The sequence below is a fragment of the Pagrus pagrus genome, assembly GCF_965226575.1.
Source record: "Pagrus pagrus genome assembly, chromosome: 6".
NCBI lineage: Eukaryota > Metazoa > Chordata > Actinopteri > Spariformes > Sparidae > Pagrus > Pagrus pagrus.
This window is the reverse complement of record NC_140190.1, coordinates 5,252,852-5,276,279: the sequence shown is the minus strand read 5'-3', so window position 1 is coordinate 5,276,279 and position 23,428 is coordinate 5,252,852. Positions and strand designations below refer to the sequence as shown.

The 23,428-nt window shown below is 39.9% G+C and overlaps 1 protein-coding gene across 3 annotated transcripts in view; it reads right to left on the bottom strand.

The window, feature by feature from the left end:
- The window catches only part of LOC311258388 (uncharacterized protein), a 127,935-nt gene that overhangs the window by 41,256 nt on the left and 63,251 nt on the right, over nt 1-23,428 (bottom strand). For all 3 annotated transcript variants that reach the window (XM_084354634.1, XM_084354633.1, XM_084354635.1), the window contains exon 4: nt 19,492-19,539. In XM_084354634.1, coding sequence (XP_084210760.1) covers nt 19,492-19,539 — 48 coding nt within the window. The remainder of the gene's footprint in view (nt 1-19,491; nt 19,540-23,428) is intronic.

The window sequence follows — 23,428 nt, the reverse complement described above, 5'->3', positions numbered from 1 at the left end:
AATTACCTCAGCACGCAGGTTGTGTCTGTTTGTTGGTTTGTGACCGGGAATACACAAAAACTACTGAAATGATTTTCACAAAACTTGGATCGAGGACGGGCCTCGGCCCAGAAGAGACCCCATTAACTTTTGGTAAAGATCTGGATAAAGGGACAGGTGCAGGAGTTCTTTCTTTTACATTGCAAGATAGGGTCATTTTTGACATTTTTGTTTGTCTATCGGGGAATATTACATGGATCTTGATTAGAAAAGAAAAAAAAATCAGGTGTATTTAGGTGGCTGGTGTCTATGATTAACTACAATTTAATGATTCTCTTGATTCCATCTGCGTTGTTTTGTTGTCCTATCAGCTGTTGAAGATCTGGTCAGCCTAAACTATGGTTAAGCAGTCCAGCGAAGGCCCTTCCACTACAAACTACTGAGGGGAAAAAAACCCAAACTGTCCTTACTTTGACAGAAAATGGTGCGTTCAAAGAGGAACCCATGACTCATAGTGAGGAGCTGAAACAGGTGTCAGGACTTAAGGACGTAAGTCCTTTAACAGTTGGTACATCACGAACCAAACAATTACATACATAATATGAATAAATATTGAATAACTGATTGTCAGAACAGAGGATTTTGATGTGTCGGCCAGATAAACATCTTCCACACAGAATAAACTCTTTGCACTTTTAAATTAATTAATGTATATGATGTGAGTCAGCTGTGAGCTGAATAAATGGATGAGTAGATTAACAGAAGTGACCGCCTCTATCTGAGAACATATCTTATGAAAACACGTTGGCTTAGCGGTCTATAATTTACTCTACAGTTCTATAGGCCTGAGTGCATATTTTACTGAGCGACGGCGCGGCAGCTCAAACACTGTCAAACAAAGAGATTGCCATATTTAATCAAGATTAAAGGAGATAAAAGTGGAACAGGTGACTGTGAGAGTACCCAGGACGTTAACAGGTCCAGCGTATTACTCATGACACCACCGCGACATGACTGTATTAGAGTGCAAATGTTGAAAAAAGAAAAAAAATCACTCATTATTAGATGACAATTTTACATTTAACTGTTGTAACTTTTTTGCATTGAAATGCCTTAAAAAGACATTGAGTTATGCACTAATGCTTCTCCAAATGTTCCCTAAAGTGTTCAAACTCTTGCTGTTCGAGGTAACGGTGTGACCTCGGGAGAGAGTCTGAGCGATGGTGGCTGTTTAACGATGAAAAACAACAACTCCCATGATCCCACGCTGCTTATGTCTTTTGTTTTGTTTGATTAAAAGACGCACGGTGGCAGAAATTACACATTGTGCATTTAAATAGGCTTCTATGTGTACATCATTGAGAGCTGTATGTGTTAAAAATATATAGGACACACGCTAAACTTCATTAAGGCCGTCGCACATGTGAAAATTACTCAAATTTGATTGTATTCTTGTGCAATCTGTTCTGTGATATGTGAAATATGAGTGAAAAAAAATGTAAAAGTGTTAGAAATACACACATTTTCTCTGCATTGATTCGACATGCACAACTTGGAAATGAAAAATGGCTTGGCTGAGGTGGAAAGTTGGCATATTAATAAAGAATGTGACAAAAAAAATGGAAACCAATTCTTCAGCGTACAACTATCACAGCACCTGATACTGCAGGCAAAACATTCAAGCTACCACTCACATTTCCAGCCTCCAGCCCACAAGAACAAAAAAGAAACAAAAAACGTATGAATATAAAGAAAGGTCTTCTTCAGATCTTGTCACAAAGGAGATATTTGGTCGAAACACACTTCTCTTAAAACATGCAGTGTTTGAACGGAAACTGGACTAACGTGCAGTGAGAGCATACAACTAAGTGTGTGTACTTCAGTCTATAGTCTCTAGATTGTACAAATAAAACAGATGACCACTTTATAAAACATGTTGCATTATTATTGAATCAACTACCCATCATTACAAAGCTGTTACAATTATATTCAGCATCAACTATAATGCATCGATAATAATATAATATTTATGCTATAGCACTTTAGAAGAGACCGTTACATATAACTACTTTCATTTCTTAAATAATTTAAGAATATTTAGCTGATAAATGATCTGAGTACTTTTCCCACAGATTTATAGCACGAAATTAATAAATGATCAACTATTAAATATTATAAAAGGTGAGAAATATCAACAAATGTCTGTTTGAAAAAGCGATGCGTGTGTCTCCGACCTAAACAAAGCAAACAAACCTATAATTCGACTGTGTACTTTTTGCCTGGAAATGTGTTTGTCAGTCTATTGCACCTCCACTTGTAAGGCCTCCAGTATGTGACTGTCTAACGCTTATCTCTCCAGGACTTATAGGAGTTAATGAGAGCAGCTTGACAATGTGAGACTACCTGGTGCCTGAGGGTCTGCCGGGGAGTGAGTAAACCATTAGCCCTAGCCTCGGGGCGAACGGCTCCCAAAAAAAAAAAAGTGGAGAGTTCTGCAACACCATTTTATTACTAAGTCTCCATGCAAAGGGCTGATACTGTGCTGCTATTTACTGGAGACAGAGACAAGCTGCTTTGTCCTGTTACTGCCACTGCAGATATCTAATGCTGTGTACTGTCAGAAACCTGAAGCCAGAGCCGGTCAAAACAAGCCAGAGGTATAACACTGACATACAGTAATCCCCTGCAACCAACACACATGCACTGGCTTTTTTTTTTGGCAAGGCAGTGAGAGTTGATACAGACAAGAGTAATGGGTCTCTCACCTGTAACATGATTCTGTCTTTAGAAGAAGGCCCGAGGATGGGGTGGGTGTGCCCACCCTCAGCCCTCCCAGTTGGACACCGCTATTCTGCAGCTCATTGTCTTTGTGTGATGGGTCAAGAAGATAAATCCTCTTAGCTCTCCGGTTTTTGCAAACAGGCACAGAAAAATGATAGCCCTGGGAGCATATTTTTGGCATCATATAAATAAGAATGAAAAAAAAGAAAAAAGAAATTATACCCCTGAAAAGAGTCATCTGGTTTGTAAAGCCTGGTAGGGATCCGCAATCACGGGCCTGTGACACACTTAGATACCAAACCGCGATGGTTAAGACTTTTATAAGCAACATATAAACTGTTAATAAACTGGGACACATTAAGTTGTGAACAGAGATGGGAACATTTAATGTATTTGTTAGCATTCATAACTGATTTAGTAAAATATCTTTAGGAGTAGTGCTAATTAATTGTTTTAAAACATGCTGTACTTGTGTACAACCGGTTAATAGGTGCTGTATAATGTATTTAAAATACGTTAAACCCATGTCAGGATATTAGCACAACTTGTATGTACCTGTTCATGTTTCTTTAAATGACTGTACATGTTCAATCACTTAATTAAGTTGTATCATGCACTGTAAAGCTGTAGTTCATTACTGTGTACTGTGTATTTAGTACTGGGGTTTGCTCCAGGAAGCAGGTTTTACCGAATTATCTGGATAATCTTACTGAAATTGTGTGAATGGTCACTGTAGTTTATGCAGCACACTGTTACCTTTCTCTGAGCACTTATAGAACAATTCTGCGTATCATAATGGAAACATTACCAGATGTCAAAGACGTATTTATGCTGCACAACTATTTATTACCCTGAAAAAAAACGGGGCCTAAAGTAAAACTAAAACTAAAACTGCCATAAGTAAAAACTGTCTATGACTCAAGAGGCTTTTATATGTGTAACATTTAACAAACAAATATAAACAGTGGGTGTGTCATTAACTCAGAACATCTGCAGCCTGGAAATGCCAGCATGGAAATGGCGGACTCCGCTACTGACAAATAAAACTACTACATGGAAAGGTAATTACAGACTGTAGGTGAATGAATTGGCTATTGTAAAGAAAATACAGACCATAAATATTATCAAAAATGAACTTTGATTTCATGAAAATATTGAGGAATAAACGTATTTTCCATTGATTTATTTTTCTGAAAATGGGGCAAAGTGTATTTTTTGATTTGTTAACATAAATGAACATAATGTCAATATCTTACTTGATATTTCCCAGTAATAGTACAGATGAGCATTTGCATTTTTTTACATTTTTTTTATCAATAATAAGCAGTGGTTATGTTAGTAGCACATAATAAATGCAATATAAAAATGATTGGGTAAAGCTGCCATAAGAAAGCAAACTCACATAGGGAGAAAGATTTTCTTGAGTTAGGAAAGTACATGAAACAAACATAAAACCATGAATGCGTCTTTCGTGTCTCCTCTGATTAAATTTACAGACATGAAAAAACACGAGGAATGTAAACAAATACAAATACATGATGTGCTCCGAACAGAAACAAACAAAAAATGAAGATTCAAATTTTGGCTGTATTAAATGAAACTGATGAGCTGACGCTTTTCAGATTTTTATCAATAGCTTTTTCATTTTTTACAATCAGGACCTCCTCCTATTAAACGCACAACCTCCTGAAATATGTCCGAATGCAAATCTGACTTCTGATCTTCCAACTGTTTAAACCTTCTGTTGTGCATCAACCATAAATTTGAACCCTTTTCTTCACCTTTATCTGAAAGGTGGGTTTAAATTCAACACATTTTTTTTCGACTGATTACTTACTTTTCTACAGTTTGAAGATTATTTTCATGTCGAAATGTTAAAAGCTGAGGAGCAGCGCTGAAATTGTAATAGCTCATGTACACTTTATCTCAATGGTGCAACGTTAAACTGGAGTGATACATTCCCTACTATACAAAAGGCTAATTCAAATCTATTTTGTCCTTTTTCTCTGTATTTGAGAAGCTTTAACTAACTAACTTGGTTGTAAGTATTTATCTTTTTCATGATGAAATAAGCAACAATCAAACTTGTAAAATACAACCACAAAACAGAAGAAAAAAAAGCTTTGGTGATATTAATTACCTCCAGCAAGCAGGTTGTGTTTTCACCCGTGTCTGTTTGTTGGTTTGTTGGTTTGTGACCAGGATTACACAAAAACTACTGGACTGATTTTCACAAAACTTGGATGGAGGATGGGTCTCGGCCCAGAATAGACCCAAGTAACTTTTGGTAAAGATCCAGATAAAGGGACGGGTGCAGGAGTTTTTTTTCTCACTTTCTTTTACACTGCAAGATAGGGTGCTTTTTGACATTTATCTATCGGGTAATAATGCATGGATTACTTAAGGTACGTGGTAACAATGTTATTTAAATGAACCTTCATGTCGAACTGTAAAAATCTTCCATTCATCCCACCTCTCCCTGCACCGATGGAGGAAGTCGCGATTCTTATGGTAAAACAGAAGAAGTTTGATGTCGGTGGAAAAGTTGAGTTAAACTTTTCCAAATCTTGATTCTATAAAAAGGTTAAGAACACCGGCTGATCACCGCACTTGGGGTCTTTTGAGTATATTACAATTACTCTAAAACACATGAAACAATTTCCAAACATGGAGGTGATTTATTACATTAGCGGCAAGCGGTAGGCGCCAGCACAAAGGGAGATTGTATGAAGATTACAGTGATGAAATAGTCAAATTTATTATCTTGACAGCTGGATATTCCAATTTCTTTGCCGCTGAGCCATGTAGATTTTCCAGAGTGCAAACACGTTTAAGTACTTCTTCAGAGTCAATTAAATCAGATACTAGTTAAATTACCATTTTTATTAACCTACAGGTTCACATTTTTGTAATTTTAATCACTATTGGAAAGACTATTAGAACAGCTTTCCTATGAAGACAGAACGGAGGGTCATTTAGAGAGCGGCAGAATTAATCACACAATGTCACTTCAAATCTAACTTTCAATTCACTTTAAAAGCTCGCTCTGTGATTTACATGTGCATGGAGAATTATCTGTGGTTAGTTAAAGGAGAGATTAGGAGTGATGATGGACTGCGCCCACCTAAAGCTCCGGGAAACTTGAGCATCACACCTGAGCCAGAGTAAGATTATTAAAATGAAGGCTGTACAGTATTTCAGAAGGCTTAGAGCGGGGCCGTTAAACGTCCAAAGTTCAACTACTGTCAATATTACGCTACAAATCATTTTCCATTCCCCCCCCCCACCTCCATACCTGTGGAGCCTCCTTATCCATTCCCCTCCTCCACTTGTGTGTGCGGTGCGAGACGGCCTCTGGACCGTGGACGGTAAATAATATACCAAGAGAACATTAACCTTTAGTTGTGGTGTTAAGATGGAACCTCAATTAACAAGAGTAAATAATCCTTGTGATTACTTTTGGCTGGCCTTTATCTCGTACATAACCTAATTAAATGGACCATCCGAACATAAAACCACAACTAATCAAGAGCTTTGCTGAGGCATCGCAATATGACTGTGTGAGGGTTTTTTTATTTAGAAATACACCCACGCATGTGCGAGCGTTCATGCATCCCTTACACACACACACACTCACACGCACTTAGTTAGAAAAAGAAATTAATGTGCAATAAAGAGGTTTTTTTTTTGTTTTTGGAATAACTCCACACAATTCAGTTAATTAAATCTCACAAGGCTTTTATTTTAAACATTAAATAGTCCTCAAATTAAATTGAATAATAATGAAGAAGAGTCAACCTTTGTGATTTTTCCAACTAAATTAATCAAACCCAATTATAAAGATAGCTAATAAACAATGTACATACTCTCCCATCTGTGTTTCATTAATTTACTGTCTGTCAGAGTGACCTAAGGTGATTAGTGGGTGAGTTCAGAGTAGAACCGATGACTCTGGCCTTCAAAATATATTGAACAATCCACTGAAAAGATTCACAATGTAAACTAATTTAAACACCATAGGGTATTTGTAGCTGCAGCCTCATGTCAGTAGTATTACAGTGTTGCCCACTAGGCCTCTGCAACATACCAATAATTTACAGATTATGGTAATTTTGTGCTTTAACTCTCCGTCTGCATCCAGTCACATGCTTCTGCAACATCCTGCCTCAGTTTTACAGCTTTATTCCCCCAAAAAAGCAGCGTGCAACACGATGAGTGCTTGTGTTAATGCTTTGATATTTACAATGCAATAACTGATGGTAGTTAAACCCTTTCAATTCTTTAAAATGAGACTTAATAACATCGGTACCGATGTAGCTTATGCCTTTTCTCTGTCACTTGTGGCCAAAGTGAATGCGGGTCAGCGTAAGCTACATAGTCTGACTTTAAGGTTGTTTAAATGATGTTACTCCACTCTCGCCTGGACTGGTTCCAGCTTTTCATTAAAACCATAAGATGTCTACTAAAGATGAACAACTGATTAGCTGTGGAGCTGATCTATAGAGAATTTAATCAGCCACTATGTTGACAATTGACAATTTCTGGTTTCCTTTATCCTCTAATGAATATTTCACATTTACACCATATCTTGAAATGACCATTTATTGTCCCCATCACTTTTTTTATTAAAGCACAATTTGTAAAAAACAGATGACATCAATATTCGATAATGCAATTATTTTTCCCGCCGTAAACATCTTCTCTGACCGGCTGTTTTTTCATCTGAGTGATGCCCTCGGTTGATTGGACCAAATGAGCAATGTGCGACTCTTTTGCTTCATTATTTCTGTTGTTTTGTTTGTTTGTTTATCTTTGTTTTTTTTGTTTTTTTTTTACTGTTTTTAAAAATGTATTTCTTTTTTAATGAGTTGAAAATGGAGCTAACCGGATTTTAACGTGCCTTTCATGGTCAGCACCTTCACCTGAAGGCTGTGGTTTAAGGTCATTTTGATTAATCGTGAAAATAATCAGCAGCTTAATCGATAATGAAAATAATCCTGAGCTGCAGCTTTAATCCAATCCAATACTTGTTTTTACTTGCAGCTTGTTAATACTGCAGCCTGTGTCGTGTTGGATAATGATGCCACTTACGGAAAAGTGACCGAGCTGCAGTTACACAAGCCTGGTACTGCTTTGCGCTGCCCCGGTGTTAAAACACAGGGAACACTGAACATCTTCCACCTCCCAAACTGTTTCTGAACAGCGTCTCAGTGGACGGTTGAACCTTCTTGAGGTCCTCGTGCAGCAACATCAGATTTGGTTTCATGGTGTTTGCAGGTTGGAATTGGTTTAAATAGGCCATAGGAAATTGACTCCATTTAATCTGAGCATTGAAATGTAGACCGTGTAATCAGTTCTCGTTCACATGTGGGCCAAGATAAGACTGGTTTTATTTGTGTGTAAATCTATCCTGAGAGGCCTCATTCTTGGCTGTGGCTTTAGTAAGCCATGCCTCCAAGCTATAGCAGCGAGTGTGTGTGTGTGTGTGTGTGTGTGTGTGTGTGTGTGTGTGTGTGTGTGTACACATAACTGGTCCTTCACTTGGGTCCCCACCCTCTGCCTCAGGATCCTTGTGTAATTGAGAGATGATCTGGGCATCGCACACAAAGCATGGTCACACTGCCTCAGGAAGTGAGCACAATAATCTTTGTAACAAGGCGAGGAAGCCTCTTCCTCTCTCACTGTGGAAATAAGGAAATGTAACTCAAGGGGAAGATAATATAATTCCTTAAGTGTGTTGTTCAATAAGAGAAGAAGTTCAACGGAGGTCACCTTGAAGCAAACTGAAATCTGACGTGCATTGTGCCGTAACACCTCGGATTCACGGTCACGCCTGTGTACGAACACACACTGTACTCTTTGTTTCGGTGAAAGTTGCAGTGTAATACGATACGTGCATGCATTCTTAATCATTTGCATCCATATCTGTTACTTTAGCTCGGCGGTGGCCGCGATGCATTATGGAGAAAAACTTGATTGTGAGTTGTCACCTGAGCCTCGTTCCCTTTAATTACATCCGTCGCGTGGACATATATGCATACAAATGGCTTATTTGAAGAGTGGATGAAAAGGAGTTCATTTGAAAAACTACAACAAAACCATTTGTTCTCACCAAAACAGCACTCGCCGTATGACAAATGATGCTTTAGTCTTATGAATAATTCTCAAATTCTAAGCAATCAAGTTTTAAAGATATCGTAAATCCTGTTTAAATGGCCTCATTCATTACACGGCGGATATGGGAGGGATGCTAATAAAGTGTTACATCTGAAATTGTCACTGAGTCCGTGCGTCGCTGGGAGATGTTCAGCGCAGCGGCTGATGTATGGTGCAACTGACTGTATGGTGATGGAAATGTCGCCGTGGCCTCGTTAGCATTCTGCTGTAACCCTCGGGCAGGGGTGTCAGATTCTCTCAAAATTTACAGCTCAGTTTGGGAGCCGAAAGATCCTGCGCATAATGGCTGTGAGGGGGCCTTATAATGAAAATACTGATCCACACTAGCAAAGGGCCTGCTGTATAGAAGATGAATGAACAGCTACATATGTAAAAAGGTTAGAACTGGTCAGAAGCAGCAAAAACATGGAGCTGAAATGGAAATCATTAAATGTTTGTGTAAGTTTCCTTTCTTACGTCTTACTGATTCTTTGTAGTCGTGTTCAGCGCCGTACGAGGCTTTGGGCCTGTGCCCAAGCATCAAGTCCAGGTAGTAATCAGGAGGTTTTTATGTGCATTTTTAATGCCAACAAATCATTATAATGAGGCCGCCACCATACTGCCTCATATCTCACGTCTTATGTCTCACTATGAGCAGGAAACAAAAACAGAAACGGCTCTTTTGAGGTTGAATAATACGAACAAAAATCAATATCACGATAATTACGTGATCAATCATTAGTATCGTCTTAAAGGATTATCACCAGGGATTATTATTTTTTTCGTTATTGTCACATAAAAAGGAAAAAAAAACAGACTGAATTTGCCATAAAGCTCCATTAAAACCACGTCCATGAGCCGCATTGTTGCCGTGGGAGACATGTTCCTTCATTACCATGAACACACACTGTAGTTCATTTGGACCTAATCGCACAAACAGCGTCCTGCTGCTGCAGAAACTAACTACAGCACCGGATGCATCCCAAAGTAATCCGCAACAACTCCTCCATTTACTTCGGTTTGAGGAGCACTTACTACAAACTGCAGCGCCGAGATGTTTGTGATAATAGCTCATGTTTTCAAAATCGTGTTTTCAGTCCAGTAAACCGGATGTAACGTCAGCCGTCAACATGTCTGCAAACCACAGATGCATCCAAGATTGACATTTGTACCAAATGTAGCATATCACATTCACATTATACGCTTATAAGCTGACTTTCACATTGGGAGGTGGCGACAAGTCACAAGGCTGCAATCAAAAAATGCTGAAAATCTCCCGACCAAGTCGAACTGCAGTCGGGAGATTTTCAGCAGTTTTTGTTGCGACCGAAGCTGCCGATTTTTCATGGGAAAACGGTGAAGTCATGAAGCAGATGGACTCTTGGGATTTAGTGTTTACTTCACAGTTAGGACTGCAACTAACTTATTGTATCATTACTGCTTCATTCTCTGCATTTAGCAATTATTTGTTTGGTCTATAGAATATCAGTGCATGATAAACGATGCCCATCGCAGCAAATGACAATTTAAAATGTTTTTAAACAGTTCACAGTGTTGGAATTTAACCATCGAGCTGGAAACTGAGAATTTTTTTGGCTATTTTCGCATAAAAAAATTATTTGATCATAACTGTTGCAGACTTGTCGTTCTGTGATGATTCATTTTAAGCACACGCTGGAACAGGTCATAACTTTTCCTTTCAGAAGTTTAATTTCATGTATGAGAAGTGTGGTTCTGATTTGCCTCATTCAGACCAAATCACGCATTGTGACAAAATTGCCAGTCGTGCCATTCATCTGAGTGAGGGTGGCGTGTTCAGGGCGATGTGACTGTGCGGCTAGTTTTTATGATTGCTGGACAACAATGGCGCTCTAAAGAGGAGTGGATGTTATGATGTGGACTTTGTGGTGGCCTGTTTGTGGTCTGTGTTTTGTGCTCTGTGTTTCAGAGGTTCTTGGCGAGGCCGGTCGGAGCCGTGCCGGTCCAAACACCTGCAGCGCATTGAGTATAATTAGCACCTGAACTTCCGTCTGATTATTGTCGCCAGCTCCGACGGTGTTCGACCGCTCTCAGTATGTCTTGAGTTTGCGTATTTAGAAAAAGCCTTCTCGTGTTCACTCGCCAGCGCTTTAACCCTGCCTTCCTCCTCTTCCAGTGTGACCGGACCATACCTGAGAACCAGCTCCTCAACCACTCGCCACCCGGCCTCCTGCACCTCTGCCACCCCCTCACAACCTCAACTAGACTGTGATTCTCCACCTGCACCACCCGGGGAGCCCTCCACCTGCACTCAAGCTCACCGTCTGAACCTCTTGTGATCAATAAATTCACCTTTCAGCTCACTTCCTGTTTGGCGTCACTTTTGGGTCCAGCTGTTCCTGACTACAACCGTCACAGTGGAATTAATTAAATTCTGTTTTTTTTTGTTTGTATATGATTTGTTGACAGTAAAGACAAAAAAATAATAAGCTTTAATTATAATCTTTTAACATGATAATGATGATTGACAGCGTAATTATGATGCAACAGAAGTTATGAGAAGTTGGTGATGAATGTAAAAAAACATCACTACATTCGACACCACTGTGAGGGGTGTAGACGAAATGCTTTATGCTACACAGGCCTGATGTATTTCAGACGGTATGTAAATGATTACAGCCTTTCAAATGTCCCTGCACGCCGTGCTCTCTTGTCCTGCTTTGTACGTCTCATTCCTTGAGCACTCTGCTAAGAAGGGTAGAAAATGCGAATTACAACTAAGCTACTTAACATCAATGAATTAAGGCCTAACATTTGAAAATTTGATACTGAAATTACTGTCATTATGGTGCATTATGTCTGAGCAATGATTGCTTTGGCGCTGTTTGAAGACAAAGGCAGACTCTGGGGGGAAAAGCACAGTCAGAGGAAAAGTTGATTTCATGGCTGTTAATGATATGTGAACTTCAAACCTTAATTTTAGCAGCTATCATTTCCTGCAATTTCACGACTCGTCTTTTGTTCGCCACCTAAATAGCAATGCATTTTTCCAAATGATTTCTCTTTCTCTGGACACAGTGAGCCATACCTACAGAGAGAAATTGCTCTTTGAAAGACTTCAGTTTGCTTTGCACACGTTGAGAGAACGTACTGTAAAGGTTTAACGGGAATGCGTAGCGCTGATGGATTCGACGGGTTTTGAAACCACGTGCATCTTTTTAGCAATAGAAGGAATAGTGAGATATACTGCACCTAAGCAGAGTTTTCTTTGGCCTCCGCTGTGTTTTTGTGGGTACGGTGTTCGCACCAAACATCCAGGGTGTTGACAAAGAGATGAACTGCATACCAAGACATGGGACCACACAGTAACTGCGACCACTGTTTTCCTCGCAGCTGTATTATCACACTACCAAAACAGACACATGGAAAATGGAGCAGACCTAGCCTCCATTTTTTTATTTTTTTTTTCTTAAGGATGTTTCCAAGATTGCAAACAGTGCAGAGACCAACTGGAGCTGTTATTAATTCTCCATCAGTTTCAGTTTGGATGCCTGAAAGCCAATTAAAGGAAACTTAATTGAATCAGCCTCAGGACCCTCCCGAAACAGGAACTCAAATGAATTGTGCTTGGGGACGAGAAGGAGGGCACGGAGGTTAAATAAAAAGGGTGAAATTACCGAGAGTCCAAGTCTTTGCTCAGAATAATGGCTGTAGACTGACCCTGCCATGATGTAAATTAAATCTTGTTTGCAACCTTATCCAACCGCACCAGATGCTGTAGTTTTTGTTTTGTTTGTTTGGTGACTGAACGACTCTTAAGTCTGAAGTTTCGGCCAAAATGTAGCCGGGAATTGGCACCAAAAAACAGACGCTACATTTTTAATTTGTGGAGAAAAGCGGCGAAGAAAAACAAGGTTGAACTGAAGTGAAAAGTCATTTACGCTAAGAAAATAGAAAACGCTGCATCCGTCCTCGGTGTTTGATAATGTGAACAAAAACTAAACGTCTGGTGTGAACGAGTACTAAATTTTAACGAGCTACACTAATTAGCTTCCACTTTCAAATGTAAACTAGTTAACCTCGCTCGCTAGCTACCACTTTCAAGGTGAAACACAAACAACTAGATGGATCCTCTGTTAAATGTTGTACAGAGTACCTATATGATAGACTTCTTGATGATACTTCTTCTTCTTATCTTCTTCTTACCTTTTTATTATATTGTTTATTTTACAATTATTATTGTGTATTATATTATATTGAACTGTCCTTTGGCTGCTGTGACGCACAAATTTCCCCATTTGCAGGACTAATATAGGAATTTCTGATTCTGAGTAAGTCTACAACAGCTCAACCAGTTATCTGCCTGGATGACGACTGGATCGAATATTTAGCATGTTTTTCAGCGGTGATTGAGGGCTGATTACTGTTAAATAAATTGCACTGCATCAGCTCTGATGTGGCACATAATCTGAAAAGTAACTAGTAACTGAAGTAATCTCATAAATGTAGTATGTTTAAGTACAAATATGTTGAAATTGCACTTAAAAAGTAAGTAAATCTACTTGTTTACATCCGATCGCTGTGCACGGACAGACTGCGATCAGCCAGTCGACCAGTTATCAGCGTGTGTTAATGGTTTATAACTAACACTATATGGAAAAACAACTTAGCAGTGAGGAGGAGACAGTTTCATGAGCTTCACTCGTCATCCGTCTCCTCCATCAACAGTAGGAGTTGACAGAAGTGGACAGCGTCTGGTCGCAAATATCAGCCAAACACCGCCAAGAACACAAAACAAGAAAGAACAAAAAACCAAATGAATCATTTTTACAAAGATCTTTTTTATGTGTGTGTGAGGAAATAATAACTATGAGAGCAAACACCTCTCTGCTGTTGTGTGTCCATTGTTGTAGGAAAGCAGTTTACCACTGAGGCACACACACACACACACACACACACACACACAACACACACAGACGATACTACCTCAAGGCCATGTCCCATTGTCCTGGGAAAGCCATGAGGAGGAATTCCTTTCATGTGTCATCTCCCGTCACAGCAGCGTCCTGACAGAGGCTTAGTGACATACGAGAGGCCTCGGCAGAATGTCCTGCTTTTAGTCAAATGAAGAGTCTGGCAGCTGCTGCATTCATCAAAATCAAAGGATAATCTGCTTTCCATATAAAATCAAGTGATGATTAACTTTTTTTTTTTTTTTTTTTTCTCTCAAAGAGGGGGGATGGGAGTGTAAACGCTCGCACCTTTAAGGAGACACTTGAGAGACACAACGGGGCGGGAAAGGTTCCAACACGGTGCAGAATCGTGTCAGGAGATTGAACGAAGCGTATAAACTAAGCTCTGGGTTCAGAGTGTTCGTCTGTCTGGACTGACTTCAGTATGATCACTTTAATTGCCTGCTGCATTTTAAAAACATTTTATTTGAGTTAAAATGTCTTTGAAATACTGTTAAAGCAAGATATAAATCACAGAGTGGGCTTTCTGGCTGTAAAATGCTGAAAAAATATATATTGTAATGAACATTTCAAAGATTTTTACTAAATCCAACTGTACATTTTCATTTGGCCGATGCTTTCTGATGATGTCAACTGCTAGAAGTTCTCTACAAGCGGCTGTTCAGGGATGTAGATGGTCTCGGTCAAAATAAAAGGATTTACTAAAAGAAACGACACAAACAAGAAGCCGCCCCTCGCCCGAAAATTATAAATATGTAAACAATTCAGTGACATCTTGGCTCATTCTTGTGAGGCAGTTATAATATGTTGTAATCATAAACTGCTGTGGCAGAATCAGGGCAACCTCCCATTTGTGACATCATCTGATGCAATGAACAAGAAAGAGTGTTTTTAGGATATTGCTCCAAAAAAAGCCAACTTTTTCTCCTAAATTCTGCCATTATGGCCTTTTTTTGTATTTCACTTTGTGTTCGGCTGTATTTTAAAGTTTAAAGTGAGTAAACGATGCGTTCAGGTGCCACTAAATGGTTACATTTAAAAACCAGTCACATTATATTGAGCTCTCAGTATTCAGGATGACAGAATCCAGTAAGAAACGACTTTACTGAAGCCGATCCTTGTAAACAAAGAATTTGGACTCTAATTGAAAACTAAAAACAAAGATGCGGGGCTGGCCGACCTTTTGTAGGCTAGCTTACTGTCGTATCTGTAATGAAGTTTACATTTCCACGGCAACCAGTACAAACTGGTCTGAATTACTGGTCTCTATCACTGGTTGCCATGGAAATGTAACTGTAAGCTAACCTACAAAAGGTCGGCCAACCCCGTTTCTTTGTTTTTAGTTTTCAATTAGAGTCTAAATTCTTTGTGCTCGTATCTTTAAGCGACTTGTAATTTGCCGACATAATCAGACATTTCGGACACACTTTGTAATTTTCGAGCGATGAAAAAGTCAGATTTGAGTTCAGTTGATTAAAGTTACTGACTGTGATTGGAGTCAAAATCCATTAAGTCTATAAAAAACTTGCCCACCCACCGACTGAAGACACATTAGCGAACCTTTTCCTTCTGTTACCATATATTGGCTGCACGCTGGTTTTCCTGACTGACATTATTTACTGTTATAAAGCCTCGTGTCCTGTCAAGAAATATTAAAAGTGAATTTACAACCAGACAACTGCTGTTAAAGCGAAGCAGCACCACACTGATGAAATTAAATTTCCCTGACAGGACGTGAACTTTCTGAAAACAGCTCTCTATTATACCAACATGGCGCCTACAGTTATTAGGTGAGGAAACCCTCCTGGTACCAAGAATTACTATTCTTTTAATAAGAGTGCATCATTAGACACACAGTCCGTCCGCCTCACCCTGGCTCTTTGTCGGACAAGGGGCTAATCAGGGCCAAGGAAGGAAGCTGTGAATCTCTTCCTCCTTCGAAAAACTCCCCACCAATGTCTTCTCCACCAGACTCCAATCAAAAGGAGCAGAGGCCATTAGGCGGCTCTGGACCTCCTTTTCTTTATAATTACACCCTCCTGGATTGTTCGAGCACCAGCTAGCCCTCTTGCTATTTGCGGTAATTAGTCCAGAATGTGAGCTGTCAACATACAAAAATCGTGCCAGTAGGGCCACAATGCCACCGCCACCCCCACTGTGTTCAACAACAAGCACCTAGCCTCGGCCACTGGAATGCATTAACTTTCTCCCCTTCCCTTTTTTTTTTTTTTTCCTCCCTCGGCGACTCATGTCAAATCCAGGTCCCTCAGAACAAAATCTTAATAATTAACTGGCAAATTTTAACATGATTGCTTGTGACACACCTACTCTGGTAATTATTGCTTTGAGGCCATGTGCTAATGAAATTAATGCATTCATTGCCCCAACAAATTAGCATAACTCATACAAATGGCCCACATTTGAGACCCCCGTTGCAAAAAAAAGGGGAAAAACAACATGCAAGAAAAAAAAAGCTGCATCAACAAGAAATGGGAGGAAAAAAAAACTAGAAAATGAAAAAGATGGCACTTTGAATCGGAGACTGTGTGATGAGCACTGCTCTGTGAAAAGTCTTAATGGCTAAAGCCCTCTTAATGTTAACCAAGGGTGATTGCAGTAATGCATTACAGAGTGATAGCAGTGCAGGAGCAAATGATTATCACTATCATCATTATAGTCGTCGCTGATCTACATATACATCCCTCTCTGGACAAATATTAAATGGCCATGCCACTGCAGACATTAAAATGTTATTATACTGATGCATTAACTGACTGCAGCAAAGTTCATATCAATATACAGTAGAAGCTTCCCAACAATCATTCTCTAAATGGCACAGCTGCCACTCGCAGCCATCACCGGTCCTGCCACTAACCCTGTTCATGGCTGTTTGGTCTCTCAGTGGGATGTCTCTCAGACATTTACTGCTCGCCATTAATAATTGATGCCGATGCCATCAGTACAATGGACGAGTACGAGTGCAACAGTCAGTTGGAGATGCTGCGAAAGTGCAAGAAATGTCCCCTCTTAGGTAAAAAGTAGAGCAGGGACGGTGGCAACACCTAAAAAAAAATGTGTCTGCCCGCAGCCAAATACTGTCAGGGACATGGAAAAAAAAAAAAAAAAAGGCTTCTATTTAAACAACAGCGAGGTACATTATTACAGTCAGGTGACAGGCTGAGAGTTGGGCTTCCACAATGTTTCTTGATATATACATGATGCGGAGCTCATTTATTACAGCAAATCAGTGAACTACAGCGCAGAATCATTAATGGTCATCTTTTTGTCAGATGTACACGATTTAATACAAATAATTTAACATTTCTTTGCCCTAAAAAAAACAAGATTGAATGAAAATGATGTTGTTCGGCTACAATAGACAAACAACAAGTTAACCAGCGGGGGTACTGAAGGTAAAGGACTACAGGACAAGGTTGGACCCGTCAATCAGAGACAGCCAGGCCCTCTCCTTTATGTGCTGTAATGCAGGATGAACATAACACTGGGTTTGAGAGCTGCCAATTACGCAGCAGGTTATGAAGTAATATGAATGAAAAGTTACAGTTAATGTAAATGAGAGGTAGCTAACTAGTGTGCACCTTCCAAGTGGAAGCTAGCTGGCCAAGCTAGGCTAACTAGCGGAAGCGAGGTTAACTTTTTGCAAAGTAGAACAGAAAGTTTTGGTCCTCCCAAAATTTGAATTTTGCTAAAGAATTGCTAATTGATAACAAACGCAATGTGGGTCTGTGCCAGCGTTTGTCCAACATATGGTCATAACGTCCTCCAGTCACAAGCGCACCGTAAAGTTAACGGCACAGTTTCTACAGAACATGGCTTTAAAACTTCAGTCGACCATCGCGAAAGGAAACACTCACCCTGAGGTCTGATCCTCTGTAGAAAGAAAAGAAAAATACACACAATATCCTTCATATATTTCGTTCAGTTCGATTTTAAATGCACAATATGTCATTTCTGCCACCAAGGGACTCTATTAAACCAAAACAAAAGACATCAGACAGCAGAAATGTACCTTCCTTCATGTCCAGAAGAGAAGAGCAGAGCAGAAGAGGGACAGAGAAGAGAGAACTGGAGTCTCTGGTGAGTGCTGAGATGAGTGAGTGCTTGACCTGGATTCAATCACAGAAACTATCTTACGACTAATGTACAGTAAAGTAATCTAGCTGTTTATTATTATTATTATTATTATTATTATTATTATTATCATCATCATCATCATCATCATCATCATCATCATCATCATCATCATCCTGCAGTCAAACTAACATAAGTAACGTCTCGTTGCTGGTGAACACACAACTGGACAACCACCGTTGGCAAGAAAAAAATCTGATGTGACTCGGGCACAAATGTTTTAAAGTTTTATTAACTTTAAGTTTAGTCTCGTTCGCTGACTTCCCGATCCCTGGAAGTAGTGACGAATGAAAAATTGTCTCAGGTTTGAACATTGTTGGAAACATCTGAGATGATCCAAGTACACAACCGGACACAATATATAACAAGGATCTAGTTGTTTATAGACATTTTAATGCAGAATCCTTCCATATTATATCTTTGTCCTGATAACATACTCATCAACCTATTGCTAAAAACACTCCAGCTGTAGCCCATGTTCACTAATAGAGACATGTTTTCTGTAAAGAAAAAAACATCACACTCAGCAGCATAATCTTTGGCCCCAAAGGGGAAACACAAATTCCTCGATGAATAACAACAATCAGTGCAGACTTCCCCACAGACTAAATGTTCCATTTAACTTTCATCAGCGTGCGTGTGTGTGTGTTTCTGTCTGTGTGTGTGTGTGCATGATTTCATGTTTAAAATATTTTAAAATCCCGAAAGGTCGTCGTCAGAGTTACTGTGACATTTTCTCCCACAGAGTGGAGCCTCCCCATACATACGCACAAGAACAGACAGCAAAGTTCACAGCCGGCCGGCTGCAGAGGCAAACAATGAATAAAACAGTCAGTAGCCGGCTTCTGATGCTTTGACCCACGGCACATGCATGAATACATACAACACATCAACAGCACACTTCCTAATCTCAGATGGTTAGTAATGTGGCCACCTTATCCGGCGTGTAACCCCATCTGTGATGACACATCAGCCCCACCATTTCACAGAATAAACTCACAAACACAGGACACAATGTGTTGACGGAGAATTTGCATTAGGAATGTACCACAGGAAAGCATGATTAATTTCTGCTCATGAAATGAATACAGATTTCGTCATTACACGGCTTGTATCCTTTGCCAAATATTGTAATGTTTCTCCCTCCTTTTTTTTTTTCCTCCGCGAGTGTTCTGCTGCAATAATAAGGAATAAAAGACAGCTTACAGCTCATAAGCAACACAACTGCTGGCAAACCGGCTAAATCACGGAGCAAAACAAAGACCTGATTGCTCATTAGTATTATGGATCTGCTCTGTTTAAATCTGCTTTCGTGAGACGCAGCCACTGTTTAATGACTTAAATGGTGTTTGTTTAAGTGCTCGCTACCTACATTTCACACAGTGAGATTAAAAGAATGAAACATCATCAGATATCTCACTGAATGTTTATAATACCCACCTTCAAAACACACACACATCAATAGACTTACCTTGCCTTTGCAGACAATGCATCTCAGCCTGTCTTCACTCCCACATCCCTGTGAGGAAACAGTATTTAAAAGCGATTTAGTCACGCTGAACGATCAAAACAACGGTTCTGAAAGCTGGACTTACTGTAGAATGACACGCGGGAGTGACATATCATTTGCTGTGTTTTGATCAATAAACTAATTATGTTTGGGAAAATGCGATTGGCATCTTTAACCCAAAGCTGTATTATGCATAATAAAGCTAATTTAATTACGGCGCTAAAAAAAAACCGTGTACGGTGCGGTGACCGTGTAAGAGTTTCACAACAACAGAAAATAACACACCGAAAAACAAAACAGAAAGCAGAGACGGTACATTATATTATAGTAAGACGTTTATAACTAGATGCTGTTACACGTGACAGAACCGCACACAGAAACAGAAAAATAACATGTCGGCGATAACGCTCAAGCTGGCTGCTAACTATCTGAAGATGAGGATAACAAGGAAAGCACTTGTACAAACACCAAACTGCCAAATCCGCTGCGAAACATGCACGGCATGTAGGAGCACATTTTGATAGATGTTAATGGCATATAATTATAGAACACTGCTATTAGGGCCATGTGATTTTATAAAGAGGACCGTTGCCCCTGGCCCTGTGGCCTGATTGCTGTGAGTGTTGGGCTAATGAATGTAAACCAAGTCTGTTTTGCAGTGATGAGAATTATCAACCCATGAGAGAGTGAGAGAGGGTGGAGGAGGGTGGATGGAGGAGGAGGGTGGCGGCGGTGGGGGCTTTAACTCACTATTCACACCACTCGTAATTAAAGGGAAATATGGGCACGCACACTCACAGTCGAGGGCACGCACACACAAAACACTCAAATCGCATACTTGATAAATATATCTAATGCATGTCAGCCTGTAAACTCGTCTTCTTGTTGTGTTTTTTTTTTTTCATCTGTTCACACTCTGGTCTATGCTTCAACTCTCTGATGAATCAATGCTATATTTAGCTAGCAAGTTGTTAGCATTTTCAAAAGCCATCCTCCTGATTCTTGTTTCCCCCGAGCGATATATATACTGTATATATATATATATATATATATATATATATTTTCAAATGGATTGGATTACAAATTCTAAGGAGCAATATTTTTTACTGAGTATTATTGCCATTAACTTCAATGGAGGCAAACCAGATGCATAAAGATTGAAAAACAGTTATCTGTTGGAAAAGCGCCTGTATGCCATTACTTTCCAAAAGCCTGTGCGCCCTTGCTCTGTATATTCTCAAGCCGTCGTTGGGTTGGGCAGTGAGACACACCAGGCCACGCTCAGCTGGTGCGGTACGAGCCATACAGTCCTCCCATGCCCTTGTACTTTGTGCTGCGAGGGGTTTCACCCCTCCAGGAATGCGCTCCCTATAATGAGGGTCAGGGGTCAAAGTGCTGCAGCGCCTGGAGGCCGGGATCTCCTAGGCACACTCAGTCACTGACTCTGTCCCTATATTTAAATCCTGCCTCAGGACATGTTTTTCAAAGGGCATCTCCTAACTAGTTCCTGGTTACTAATTAGTTTTGTGCCATGCTATTTGTCTTTGGGAACCTGGGAAGGAGAGGGGGGGGGGGGCACAAATGAGGCAGTCTAAAAAAAGATAGCGTATGGTTCACCTCAGTGCAGATGATAATCATTCAGATAGTCCTCTACTGCAAAACACGCTGAAGTGTGCATCAACAGTTGTGGGAATGAACGCCAGCACCGTTTTTGTGTTGTGTTTTTTAAACTCGGTCTGCCCGCCGCCGCTCGGCGACAACATCTGCGCGATACGGTCGCGGCTGAAATTAAATAACGGCGTAGAATTTGCCCGTTTCTTTGTTCAAACTGCTTTTAGCGGCGCTAACGGTGCATGCTATCACTCCCAGCTGGCTAGCTCTCCCTCTCTCTCTCTCTCTCTCTCTCTCTCTCTCTCTCTCTCTCTCTCTCTCTCTCTCTCTCTCTCTCTCTCTCTCTTGCAAGTCAAATCATTATTGGATTACATTTTCTGGCTTCATAAAATGCGGTTAAGAGGCACTTTAGACATATGTGCATGACCTGCTTTCCAGAGATGGCTATCAGAGCAAAAGTGACAGGTCAATTGCTGATTTCTGTTCCGTAAAAGGGAAAGGGCCTCCCTACCCTGAGCACTCTAAAAGGTCGTACACTCTCTCTCTTTCTGTCTGCTTCTCTCACACACACAAAAAACTAAAGTAGTCTTGTAGTATCGGCACACACACTCAGCAGAGAGCGCGGCTCAGTGTGTGTGTGTGTGTGTGTGTTGCCTGCTCCGCGAGGCTGAGCTTGTGTGTCTGTATATAATTGTATAGTGGGAAGACACACACTTAATGGAAGTGGCTCTTCACTCTGACAGCTGGGTGGTGCAGATGAAAGGTCTGCTGTAGCATGTTGTCTACCACTTGTGGAGTATCAAAAGAGACCCAGAGCTCACAGGGGCGGACGGCAGCAACAGCAAATTATTCCACAGTAGAGGCGCATTTCTATCCTTAATTAATATACAATGGTTGGTATGTGATAATAGCGAATTCACATATTAATAGTACAGTCGAGTGACGCAGTATATTCTGGTACGGATCTAGATGTTGTCGTTAAGAGTCGGAGCAGGCATTTGTTAAAAACCACACTGATGAGTACAGATGTTGTGCAGTCCAGAAGTGCATGAGTGACACAGATTGATTTAATTTTCAGCTTATCTGCTCTTTGGCTCTCCAGTCAAAGTGGCTCTCAAAAAAATGTAGTTTTGAACTTTTTATGAAGCTTCGGTGACTTGCAAGATACAGAGTTGAAACATGATGGTCAGAATTGGTGGAACAGATTCTTCGATTTCCTGACTTAAAGTCTCAAGTATGGATCAATCTCCATAAAGACTGGATATTATACTTCCCATAAGGCAACACAATAGATCATAAGTTCATCAGATCCTCCCTGCCTGCTAAATGCCAACTTCATGACCACAGTTTGTAACAGAAACGAAAAAAAAAAGACTCAAAGTCCAAGGCTCGATTACTCTGATGACATCATTGGGGTTATTTTCTCAGGCTCGACAAAGGTCCCCCAGAGCGACATGGGACTATACACAACTGTTTTTACAGGCTGAGTAGTTCACCCCGTGACTGGTGAACTAATCTGGTGAAATTGGTAGACTTCCCCTTTAATTAGCTCTCCGTTTTATATTAGAAGCTAAACCACGTGCTGAAAGCTGCATCAAATCTGGTTTTGTTTTGCGATTTGGGACAGTTGAACCCCACAGATGTTTGACCAATCATACCTTTGTGAGGTTAATAAGCAAACGTGTTAGCAAACTGGACTTTAGAGTGATATTTCTGGTAACTTGACACAACATTCACACTTCTTTTTGCTCTGTTTTGGTCTCCACCAACTACTGACAAAAACATTTGGCTCGTGTAAAACTTTATGAAGACCATCATTAACAAATGGTAAATTTACACTATTTAAACGTTAGTTAAAAGTTTTTCAATGTTGAGAAACAATGAAATGCTCTATAAACCATTATTAAGCAATTGTTTATTGTAAAGTTGCAACCGATGTTCATAAGAATTTGTAAAGGTTTAAAAAACATTGTGTACTTCATTAGTTAATCTATAAACATTAGTTGGATGGTCATCAAAAAGTTGCAGCTGATGTTTATATAACTTTGCAAATGCCTAATAAATGTTTATAAAGCATTACATTGTTTGACAACATTGAAATAACTGTTAACTAACGTTTAATTAACTTTAAATTCAAAGTGCAGTGGATTTATCAAAGTTTTGTTTTGTTTTGTCTTGCTTGTTGTTTTTTTAGTTTTTTTGTAATGCCTTAGTAGAATTGATATGCAAACATGTTAGCAAACAAATTCCTCGACTATTGAACTATTTCTGGCGACTCCTTTTAGCT